The sequence below is a fragment of the Alosa pseudoharengus genome, unplaced genomic scaffold (genome assembly GCF_046254945.1).
Source record: "Alosa pseudoharengus isolate Yale_2024_CS ecotype anadromous, Long Island Sound unplaced genomic scaffold, YU_APseudo_1.1 YU_APseudo_1.1_scf_7, whole genome shotgun sequence".
NCBI classification, from domain to species: domain Eukaryota; kingdom Metazoa; phylum Chordata; class Actinopteri; order Clupeiformes; family Clupeidae; genus Alosa; species Alosa pseudoharengus.
In genome coordinates, this window is record NW_027468859.1 from 8542150 (window position 1) to 8554011 (window position 11862).

Below are 11862 nucleotides of genomic sequence, written 5' to 3' on the forward strand. Positions count from 1 at the left end.
CTCACAAATAGATCAAGAGTTCAGGGGTCATCATGTCAGCAGAGTATATTTTATGTTTTATGGCTTTAAGCCTTGTCGCTATGCTTGCTCATACAAGAGACATGAGTCTAAGCAGTTGTTCAGCAAGCTTGGGAGGTTTAATCTCAGATGCTATCAATCTATCTCACACTTGTCACCCGTTCATATACCACCAATACAAGGAAGAGTGTGGATTTTGCCCAAGGACAAATCCATTAATTTTGCTCTCATATATCAACACAGTTGCTGTTTCATTACACGTGAAAAGTGAAAGCAATACAGTCAGCATCTAACGTCTAATAATGTCTAACATCTAATGTCTGATGTATTTTTTCTCTTGGTGTGATCTGTCTTCTTGTTTGACCTTTGGATGATGACTACGGTTACACATGACACTTGGATCGGAGAACTTCGCCGAGCTGGTCGCAACACAGGCATTGGCAAACGATCACAGAGATGCCCAATGGTGAGAATACGAGCTGGGGCCTCCATTTCCCCCTTGCTTTAACTGCATATGCATACATCCATGTATTAGTAATGTCTGTGGTTATAGCCAGGACCTCCTGAAGGTCCGGCTCGTAATCCCCTTAAATGGATGCCTTCTTGAGTTTCCTCCGGGATTGACGTCACACCTGTCATCGGTTTGACACAGAGAGACAGCTTACCTAGAGCCCCAAAACAGACCCAATTCCTCTCAGGTGATGTCACTTCCTCTGTAGTTCCCTTATAAAACGTGAGTGCTATGGCCGACTTAGTAAAAATCCAGAGGAGTCATTCATTTTGTCTGTACAAATATAAAGATTTAATAGGGGTGATGGGTTTAGAAAAATAAGCTCTTATCGTTTCTAAACATTGAACTCATATTTCAAGCCATTTTTTTCTTTACAAAAATGTCCAGCTCATTTTTGGTACAAGATAATTGGACTAATTTGTGATAGCTTTAAAATAATTGCATATACATTGCATACTGTCATGTGCTAACATTTGCCTGTAAAAGACAATAACAGACAATCAGGGCACTGTTTCCCAATAACATCATAAGCCTACGTAGTCTGTAGAATCCCCCTTACGAATTATCCTACATTTTTCAAGTATTTCCCGAAAACTTCCTAGCTTGCGCAGTACTTCAAAATGCATATAGACATGTGTTTCAGAGCCATCACATATATGGCTACGAGCATAATTAAACTATTTTAAAGTCATAGAAGTAGAATTAACCGTTGGACTGCATTAATTGGGTGTGCATGCCATAGGTCGACATAGAGATGGTTTATTCTATAGTCAGACGTGTTAAAGTTCATTCGCTTTCAAGTCAATTAGAATGAAGGTTCTAGGAAGTTCAAAAGGCTGCTGTGACATTACCTAATATAATTGAATTAGCTGATATTTCAGCACTGTTTACGTGGACAGCGGCTGTTTTGTACTTTAGGAGCAGGGCATGCACGTTTGCGTTACATGCTTGTTTGGGAAACACATGTCAAATTTAACGAATATTCGTAAAAAAGATTCATTATGAATGAGAAACAGCTTCTCTGTAGCTTCTCTGTCCATTGATGTGCCTTCATATTAGCAACCTGAAATGTCCAAACTTTTTTGTTCACATGGTTTAAAAAGTACTACCATTGACTATTCTCATTACCTTTTGGTATGAAATTCTGCCCAAAACAACATATTAAATCCATGACATGTCAACTACTAAATTACTTTATAATGATTCTAATGATCTCTATAACAAAGGCACATAAGACCAGTTATACTTGAGGGCTGAGGACAGTTTGATGGGAGATTTCAAAACCAGGTATCTGCATGTAAATCAGTTCACCCTGTGTCACAGTCAAATGTAAATACAAGCCCTTGTAGCTTTTAAAATAACAAAAAAGACATAGTCTTCACATTAATGTCAGCACTCCAAAAAAGAATAATAATAAAAAAAAAATACCAACCAAAAACAAAACAACAATCATATCTGCGCTTTTATCACAAGTGAGAAAGAGAGTGATCCAACAGCATTATGCCACACAAGTACCACATTTTTAAGTTTGTACACTGTGCTTAATGTCCAGTCGTACATTTCATCTCACCCCTCGCCCACTGCCACCCAGGGTCTCTCCAGTGGGTGTGGGTGGGAAAACGTTCAGTCAAGACTGTCTCCCGGTACATTCTGCAGTCGTCGGCTGGTGAGTTGCGATGACTGGGACCACGTTTGTTCGGGCAACAAGGCACTGTTTTTGTTTTTGTTTTGTCCCACATTGTTTTGTTTGTTTGTTTGTTTTATTTTCTTTGCTACACTTTAGGTTTTTCTTCTTTCAAATTTTTGTTTTTGTTCTGCAGTTGGGATGAGATGAACTCTGTGACTCTAGACGCTGTGAGCTGTCTGGGAGTGTTGCACTCTGACAGGAAGACAGGACGCACTCTGGGGGACCTGCCATGCCCCCACACACACACACTCACACACTCACCTCCGAGTGCCATGACTCTCCTCTGCTAAACCCGCTGTGCTACTGAGAGAGAGGGAGAAAGAGAGAGAGAGAAAGGCAGGTTGCTAGGGTAACATGGGGGTGGGGGCAGGAGGGTCAGAGGTCATTGCCATCCTCGTCCATCTGAACAGTTTGTAACTTGGCCAGCTCTTTACCCTCCAGCTCCAGCTCTCCGCAGATGGCCCTCACGGCGCCGGCTGCGGTCCCTGGCCCTGTGGCTACCTCCAGGGACTCGGAGAGCGACAGCGCGCCGCCGTGGTCCCGGTAGTCCGAGGGCACCACTCCGCCCATGTCCATGCGGCCGGAGTGGGACTGCCCAACGAGGCCCTCGGCGCCTGACAGGGCGGAGGTTGTGACGGTGGTGGTGGTGGTGTGGTTGAGGGCGATGGAGGAAGAAGAAGAGGAAGAGGAGGGGGTGGACGATACAGGGGCGGCGGCCATGTTCGAGGAGAGGAAGAGAGAGGCGGTGTAGCCCAGGTGGGCTGTTTGGTCCAGAGACATCTCCGTCTGGTAGGAGTAGCCGCCAGGGTTTCCCGCGCCAGCCTCCAGGGGCTCCTGCTTCACGGCCTGGGTGAGGGTGTAGAGCACGGGGGGACTGGCCTGCTGGGAGGCATCGCTGACCACACTACCCATGTGGGCTGAGCCTGAGGGGCCCAGAGGAAAGCAGGAAAGACAGTGGTTAGGGTCGGTTCAAATGGCCTGGGATTCCATAAAGGTACCTGCACACTGACCAGACAAACGCCACCCAACAACAATGTGGGCTCCGTCAATGTGCACCTTCAGTCTGTGTTTGTTGGTGTTTGTTGGGTGCGGTTGTTCAAGTTTAACATGTCCAAATGTCAGTCTTGTCAATTACTGTAGAACTAGCAGTTGGTTTTCTGAACATTCTAAAGACTGTAACCAATGATTGGAAGCTTCAGGATGTCGGGGTTTGTTGGGCATGGATGGGCAGTGTGCAGGCACCTAGGATAAAATCAGGTGGTTTAACTCTTAAACCAAGGTGTCGGCAATAGCAAAATCATGGGTTCCATATGCAGGCCTACTGGTTAAAATATATACGTTTATACTCATAAAATATATCCCCAATAGACTTTAACACTAAAAAATCCATACTGAACCATTCTGTTTATAAACCATACTGTTCTGGGACCTGATACCAGTACCTGGTATTGTACTATAAGCTGGTTTAGATAAGAGAGCATCTGCTAAAGGAATACATGTCATGGTGGGCTGGGGTGGTTGAAGAGAGGAGTGGAGGAGGAACAGACGGGGGGGATTTTTTTTTCATCTGCCCAGGGAGTCTGTGCGTAGGGCTCACCCTACACTCTGCCACTGCTCGCCCTGTCACCTCATCTGGGTTTATGAGAGCGGGACTTGGGGGAGGGAGGGGGTGTTGGGAAGGAAGGGGGTGGTCAGAGGCCCTCCATGCGGGCTGGCAAAAGCCTCTCTCCTCACAGCTCATTATGACGGGCCCCAGAGAGAGACAGAGGGAGAGAGCGAGAGAGAGGGAGAGAGAGAGAGAGAGGGCAGGGGTAGAGGAAGGAGAAAGAAAGTGAGAAAGAGAACCATGCATCTTACTTTTTCTGTGAGAAGTGAAGAGAGGAAGAACAAAGAAAGTAGTGCCATATAGTACCTTCTCACTCCATTATTCTGAAAGCATGGGATAGTTTTCTCATGCTTTCTTTCTTTCTCTCTTTTATTAACAGAGCTCAACTCTCGCTGTTTTTCTTTTCTTGCTCCAAAACAATTATTTCTATTTTTCTTTCTTTTTCTCTCTTGTGGTCTCTCTTCTCTTTCTCCCCCATCCCTTTCTATTTCACAAACACACACACACACACACACACACACACACACACACACACCAACACATACATACACACACACACACACACACACCAACATACACACACACACACACACATACACATACCAACACACACACACACACGAACACATACAATACACACTGGCTCAAACTATTGCCTCTCTCATTACATCTTTGTCACTCCCTTTCATAAATGCCCCCCCCCCCTTTCTCTTTCTGTCGGTCTCCCTTTCTCTCTCTCTCTCTCTCTCTCTCTTTCTTTCTCTCTCTCCGTCCCTCTCTCTTTGTGTGAGTCTCCTTTGTCGAAGATTTTCCTTTCTTGTGAAATGTAAAAATGTAAAATGAAACACCTTCGTCACTGTCTGTCTTTCTGTCTGTGTGTCTGTCTGTGGTGGCGGCGGCCTCTGCATAATTTCCCTGGGCATTAGAATGTGGTTCCTGGAACTCGTCTCTCCCTGGGTGACACCCGCTGGCCCCTGGCCAGTCCAGCTCCTCAGCACTCACCCCATCAGACTTTGCAAACTGGATAAATAATCGCAAAGTCAGAAAATGTCTTTCCTCCTCCTCCTCCTCCTCCTCCTCCTCCTCCTCCTCCTCCTCCTCTCATCTACCCTCAGCCTTTACGTTTTACAGAGGATTTTTCTGCTCGCCATATTTCCTCTGCCTGCCGGGGAGAACTCACACAAATAACTGCAGCTGGCTTTCCATAAACTACTTAAAGTTGAATATGATTGTTTGTGTTTGTTTGTGAATCATCTTATTTATTTTATCCAAATTGTTACATAAACAAAGGAAATGACACAAATAGCTAAAGCATATACTCAGATCTCTCCACAATATGCCCCGATGAGAAATCAAAAGTGTCATTTTTGTGGCTATGTTATTCATTTGGTTTCTCTGTAAAACTGACTCGGTAAGCACTCTTGGAGAACAGAGGTTTTGGCTAAACAGTTTTAATATTTTTAATATGTCATTTTTTTTCCCCTCGTCCCCTTCACGACTGAGCTATTGGGCTAAACTGTTTTTCCTTTCGAAATCAAAAGGTTCAGCCAAGGGTGGCTTTGCTTTTATTTGGCTCATAAACTGCACATTAAAGGATGAAAAAGAAGAGGATTGCTGTGGGAGAGCCGCGCTCCATCGCCAATCTCCACTCTCATTGATGTGGCCATAAAATATTCATGGAAAGAGCCATTAGCGAATGGTTAGGGGTAAGGGGAGGTGAGGATAGCACTAGGATGGCTCCCACTGGTTACTTGGTCACCATTCTCCAGTCCCTATTGTTCGAAGAGACTCTCCAAAAAAGATTTTAAAAAATCACCAACCTCACAATGCATAGACATTAGATACGTACAGAATACACAGTCGGAAGAGCCGCTTCCACGGTTACGTATTCGATCACCTATGAGTCCATCACACACCATGGAACAATGAGCGAGGGAAGGGGAGGGGGGGGGGCTCTGGACCAGCCAAACTCTATAAAGCTTTCTGTCATAATGCGCTCCGAAGTAATGGCGCAATTAGCTGACGTCTGACAAGCCCACATCAGCCTGGTGCCAGAAGTAAAGCTCAGAGGAGACGAGTTGACTCGTGTACTGCCCGGACTGGTCTATGGGAGATGTGCATTTATATTGGACGTGATCATCACCATTCGTGTTGGCCTGACTAGGAGACGAGTGACTTGAGGTTTGACATGGGCGTAAAACATGACTGCAGTAAGCTACAAAGTGAAATATAAAACAGAAATAGTATTTAGTTCTTACTGTGCAAGGTTGTGAAAGAGTACACTTCATGAACAGTAACAACCCCCCCCACATTGCCTTTAAAACAGACAGGACTCTCCTGTTTGTTTATTTTGGTTTCTACTGCTATTCTACCTTATGGCTAGCTGTTAGCATTACAAGCCCAAGACAATTATCTGCCTTGGGCCCAGCTAGCCCAGCTAGCTGTTATAGGCTGTGTCAAGATGCTAGTTGCTGTAATTGTTATAGCCCTTGATTTCCATGATAGCTTGTGACTAGCTGTCATAGCTAATGTCTAGCAGCATTAGCAAGTACACAGCACAATTCACCTACCATGAGAGGTCGCTGTGGAGGAGGGTGGGAGCAGCAGTGGTGGTAGGCCCATGGATGCCTCCGTGCCAGGGACGTGAACCACACTGTAGCTGCCCAGCTGTGCAAGTCCGGAGGTAGAGGAGGACGAGGACGAGGAGGAGGACGACGAATGCGTGAAGGTGACCACCGACGATGCTCCCCCGTCCTCTGAGTGGCCGACCAGAGCCTGCATGCCTTCCAGCTTTCCCGCTCCTCCCGTCGCGTCCGACAGTCCCAGGGCAAATTGGGCGTACGAGCCTCCGCCACCCTGCAGCCTTTCCTGTGCCAGGCTTGCCCTCTGGGGGTCAAAGGTCAAGAAGTGCCCGCCTGTCCCCAGACCGTTGAGCAGCATGTTGTTGCCGTGTGGGTGGACGTATCCACCGCCGCCACCGTTGAGGAAGTGCGAGTTGGCGCCGGACAGATCGTTCCCGAAGCCCATTGCCCCTGCTGCATTGGCAGCCATCTTGACATCGCCGATTTGCTGGATGACAGTGGTGCCGACGTCCGAGAAGATCACGGGCGGGCCGTTGCCCAGTGCAGCTGACCCGGTGGAGCTGCTGGACAGAGGGCGAGGGGACAGATCCTCCTGACCTTTGCTGGACTCGTCCTCCGTGCTGTGATTACCATCAGATTCGCTGAAACAAGAGCACACAAGGTGAATACTTTCCACCAGGTAAGCCTGCAGGCTAGCGAATTATCATCTACTTGGCTCTCGGCCACCTACAGCTAAAACTAGCCTTACTTCATCAAATCTGTCACTGAGGTCAGTGATTCATGCTTACTCCTACACACACAGAGTCCAAAACAATAGACAATAGCGTGGAGCAGTGGAGAGAAAGCTATCCATGGGGCTGTGAGGGAGAGGGCCAGTTTAGATGTGGTACCATTAATCATCATGGAAAGCTTATGGAGAGAGAGGCCTGTGTGGCAGGAAACAGATCAAACTGACTGGTACTGCTAAAAGTCTGCTTGCCTGCCATAGATGTAAACCTCTACTGTGGGTCTACTTAATGTTTACCTCAAGAAAGTTGTTTAAATGAAAAGGAATTGTGAGTCAATGCAGAAGACCACACACAAATATCTGTTTGAATTTATGGTAATTTACAAGAGCATTCATTTTGAATTAATAATGTCGCTGCTTTTAAACAAATGTTAACATTTCTGTCACTGCATTATTGGTTTCTGCTTCAAATAATAATTAAGAGGTACCCTTTTTAAGATCATTGACAATACATTGTGGAGCATTTTATTTGACATTTTATTTTGTCTATTTTCAAGCAAAGAAATGGCTGACAACAAGATTATGCGCCTGAGTCACTTTCCCATATTGGGCCCTCACCTCAAAAGGACACGAATTAGAAAGAACAGCGTTCTCACAGTGGCCTTTAGGGTAGCTCGCTTTTAGTGACCGAAGCAGCTGCAAGCCCGTGGTTTAGCGACTGGCCGGGGTGGGCATGCTGTACAAAGGGCCTTATTGACGCTGCATCCAAATTCCTTTTTTTCAATTGGGGATATGGGACATTTTGGAGTTACGATCTTTTGGCGCAGACTGACGGCACATCACAGCTCAGCAACATCAGAAAAAATACTATTGACGCCTGACGTAGACGGAAAAGTTTGACCTCCCTTATATACGAGACAAGAGATTTATTATTTATGATAAAAGCAACACTCAGCCAAGCGGTTCTAAGGCTACGCATGACATTGACATTTGTGGGCGCTGACAAATGGTAGGTATTTCCGACCCCCATTTGAGAGCCCTGAAGACATGTCAGCCAGGTGCGCGAAAGGGTTACTCCCATGGTAAAGAATAGAGTACACAAATATAGGATATACAAGCAAACGAAAATAGATCTGACGCTTAACGGCGTCAGGCTAGAGGCTGTCTGGCGTGGTTCGTAAACGTTAAGTAAAATAGTAAATAGATGACTCGACAGATAACTAGGGTGGAGAACAGTGGTCCTTAAATCCACAAACAAACAAAAACAATGGATATGTTAATTGAATGGGAGTTTTAGAGCCGGACAAACGTTACTCTCATTATCTTTTGTTTGGGTTTCTAAATTCCTAATGTTAGATAGGTACCAAATTATCAGATTCAAGAAGTTATAAGCTAATACAATAATACATTTGTTTGGATACATGATTATTGCACTTAATTACAATAGTATATAGTTTGAAGCAAACAATACACTTAAATAAAAAGTTACTGGCGATAATCTACAAAATATGAATGTAATACCTTCATGTGTTTGAGAAAGTGTGGACTTATTCTCTGGCCCTTGGGGCGCCCTGTGTAGTTTTTAAAATGACACCTCATTTAAACGGTCAAAGCTTCGTATTTCAAAACAGTGGAGCGTGCCTAGCACATATTTCGGCACACAACATGATTTGCGCTGTCAATTTCTAGGACGTTACAAAAGAATATTAAGTGTATGTGTTATTTTTGAAAGCGAAAAGTACTTTTACAGACAATGACCTCAAGGACAAGGAATAACAGTGTAGGCTAATTACTTGAAGTAATAAAATGACCTACACGTGGATATACACATGTGTGAAAACTATAGGAACTTTTCGCTCGTTTTAAGTGCTTATGATGACAGGTTTACACTTTAACAGCCTATTTATTTACACGAGCCAGTCTATTTTTGTCTCACCTTTTCGACTGCGTTTCAGAGGGATTCCTGTCTCTCTGCCTTCTGTTTTTGAACCAGTTGCTCACTTGTGTCAACGAAAGCCCAGTGATTTTGGCGAGGTTTCTTTTCTCGGCGGGAGACGGGTACCGGTTCCGCTTATACATATCCTTGAGCGCATTCCTGGATCTCTCTTTGAAGCAGTATACCGTCTCTTCCCCGTCCCAGATAGTCCTTGGGAGAGGATATTTCCTGCGCAATCGGTACTTATCCACGGCACCCAGCGGTCTGCCCCGCGCCTTCTCCGCTTCGGTGTACCGCGCCTTGTACCACATGTCCTGGAGCGATGAGTGGTTGGACGGACTGAAGTTGTGGTTCTCAAGAATACAGTACAGCTCCTGGTAGCGAGCCTGGTGGAAAGCCACAATTGCCTGGGCTTTCAGGATGCTTTCGTTGCCGCGCAGCAGGTCACTCTGCGGCAGTGACCACAGGAACCGGGCAAGGCGGTCCACATTGCCTCCCTGCAGCAGAGCCTCACAGACGCACGCTACCTGTTCGGGGGAGAAGGCCAGGGACGAAGGGGTGCACTCCAAAAGTTCGGCTCGAACCGCATCGCCAGCTGCGGCCGAAGTTGCATTCTCCATAGACAACTCCGCAGGGTCCAGCACTGACAGCTTGACACTCCCCCGATTCTCCAGTGCCCTTGTGCTTTCCCTCTTGATTTCATCGGCGCAAATGACCTCGCTTGAGGAAGAAGACATTTTTAACGTGTCCCGGTAAGTCACTCCTCCAGGTTTTGGGCAGCACATCAGACGATCGGGTTTCACCCCGCCATCCAAGCACGATCGGGTATCTGGCCGTGGTACGGTGTGGATAAGATCTCCACTCACTGTTCCTGCGTAAGTTTAACTCCGCAGCTTCAAGCAGGAAGGCATCCAAATCCAGGGCGCTTTCTGATTCGCCACTCCAGGCTCCACAGGGGAGGAGCAAGCGTGATCCCAGGACAAATGTTTGCGCTGAAGATGTCAGTCAACCGTGGCATGCAAAAAGCAGCGGAATACCTGCGCTAGGTGAGGTGTGAAGCTAACTATTAACCATGTGTTCCTAACGACGCTAGCCCTCCTGTGGGAGAATAGGGCGCACTCTTCTTAACGATAAACGATGCCATTCATTCATCACTAGAGAAATTAGAGACATTTGAAATACATTTCTGGTAAGCTACAGATAACCGAAAGTAGATATTCATAAAAATAATCAATTATCGAATTAATTCATATAGCCAACAGTCTCATTTTTATTAGAAACGTTATTTTGTTAGTGTTAAAGTTTGAACTGTATGTAAATTTGCTGATATCCCTGTCGTCATTTGTCATGGCCCAGGAAGCGTTTTTCTTTTTTTTTCTGACCAACTTCCCGAAGTGTCCGCTCTGGACGACAGATAAGGAAGACTGTGGACCTGTGGGTGGTCAGAAAGACGTAATGTCCATAAACAATCATGTTTGCTCTGCAGTTTTCTCAGTCAGCTATTCACTAGCGCACCGGAGATAATTAAAGCTGTTCCAAATGGCCACAAAATTACTTTGTCCCCACTTTACTTTACTTAGCCTATTGTTTATTCTACTACAGCCATGTTTGTATGTCGTTTTGTATTTTTTTTCCTTAAGCACCAATATTCTGTGTTTAATATTGATCATTTACTGATATATCTTTCACATACTCATGCATGTTGCATTCCCATCTGAATGTGTTTTCAACCTTTTATTGTCATATTGTATTGATAATTTCAATTTCTGTGTCAGACTAAATTTCCAAAAATGTCTTGTCTTGTCTTTTGGTCCTTCAGTGTTTCTGTTGGTACCTCTGTCTGTCTGTCCGTCTGTTTGTCTGTTCTGTCTGTCTGTCTGTCTGTCTGTTTGTCTGTTGGGTTACTTCTCAGTCCCCAGAGATTGCACTCTTTTTCCAGGCAGCCGCCATGCTGTTTACAGAAAAAGCTTTGTCTGTATTGGAGCCAACGTCCACAGCAGCTGACAGAGCCCCCTGAAGCCCCTCGCAAAAGTGAGGGGAGAGAGAGAGAGAGAGAGAGAGAGAGAGAGAGAGAGAGAGAGAGAGTCTAGTGGGGAGCCCTTCACACCAGCCTAGCCTCCTAAAATTAAAACCCAGCTCACAGACCACCAATACCTGGCACTGGATGTTCCTTGAGCGTGGTGGCAGCGGACCCATACACATGCTCTCTGGTATGTGTGTACTGCCCAGCTGGTGCCAAGGTCATCACTGAGGTGTGCCCACTGCAGTATGCGCCCGCCCCGCCTTTGCGCAGTGAGCACAATGGCGGGCACTGCCCCTGTGCCCCTGTGGATATGGGGATGGGGGAGGATGGGGCAGCTAAGCCCAATGTGCCCCTGCATTTAGCCGCCGAACAACAAAGTGCCTTGGCCATCACTTGGGTGCTGACATGATTTAGTTTGAGCAGTAGGAAGCCAGTAGCCCCCTGCCATAGGGATGCACTGAGGACCCAGGAACCGCTGCTTACTTATGCCTGCCTATGATGCTTTTTTGAAGCGTCATCAAAGGTACAGTTCTTGATAAGAAAAAATAAACTTTTTTGTCAAATTCAGTTTCATTCTCAGTGTTTGGTGAAATATTCTTCATACACAGTAGTGGTTTTGTAAATGAGGTAGAAACAATGTGGCTTTTACCAAGCAATGTCAACACTGTTGCTTTAGGGCCATGCACAGAGTGGGAGAATATCAATCCGTGTTTCACCAGGGTTGATGATTTCACCTTCAATGGACTTTTGCTTTGTTTTTGTTGTTGTGTTT

At 45.8% G+C, this 11862-nt stretch overlaps 1 protein-coding gene across 2 annotated transcripts; it reads right to left on the bottom strand.

Moving 5' to 3' along the window:
• Positions 1–780: 780 nt before the first annotated feature.
• Positions 781–9935, bottom strand: six4b (SIX homeobox 4b). 2 transcript variants are annotated; one of them, XM_076272221.1, is made up of 3 exons: positions 9068–9935; positions 6393–7045; positions 781–3139 (listed from the first exon to the last, which is right to left on the bottom strand). In XM_076272221.1, exons 1-3 carry the CDS (start codon positions 9850–9852, stop codon positions 2592–2594), a joined length of 1986 nt encoding a protein of 661 aa, XP_076128336.1. In that variant the 5' UTR covers positions 9853–9935; the 3' UTR covers positions 781–2591. The 2 variants fall into 2 exon arrangements, with proteins under 2 accessions (XP_076128336.1, XP_076128337.1); XM_076272222.1 differs by lacking the exon at positions 781–3139 and adding an exon at positions 3168–3458.
• Positions 9936–11862: the final 1927 nt, after the last annotated feature.

Excerpts from the sequence above, each read along its gene's own strand:
- six4b (XM_076272221.1), bottom strand. The coding sequence starts at position 9,852 with ATGTGCTGCCCAAAACCTGGAGGAGTGACTTACCGGGACACGTTAAAA. Across the intron at positions 7,046-9,067 it reads TCTGAAACGCAGTCGAAAAG|CGAATCTGATGGTAATCACA; the intron begins GTGAGACAAAAA and ends CTCTTGTTTCAG. Across the intron at positions 3,140-6,392 it reads CTCCACAGCGACCTCTCATG|GCTCAGCCCACATGGGTAGT; the intron begins GTAGGTGAATTG and ends TGGGCCCCTCAG.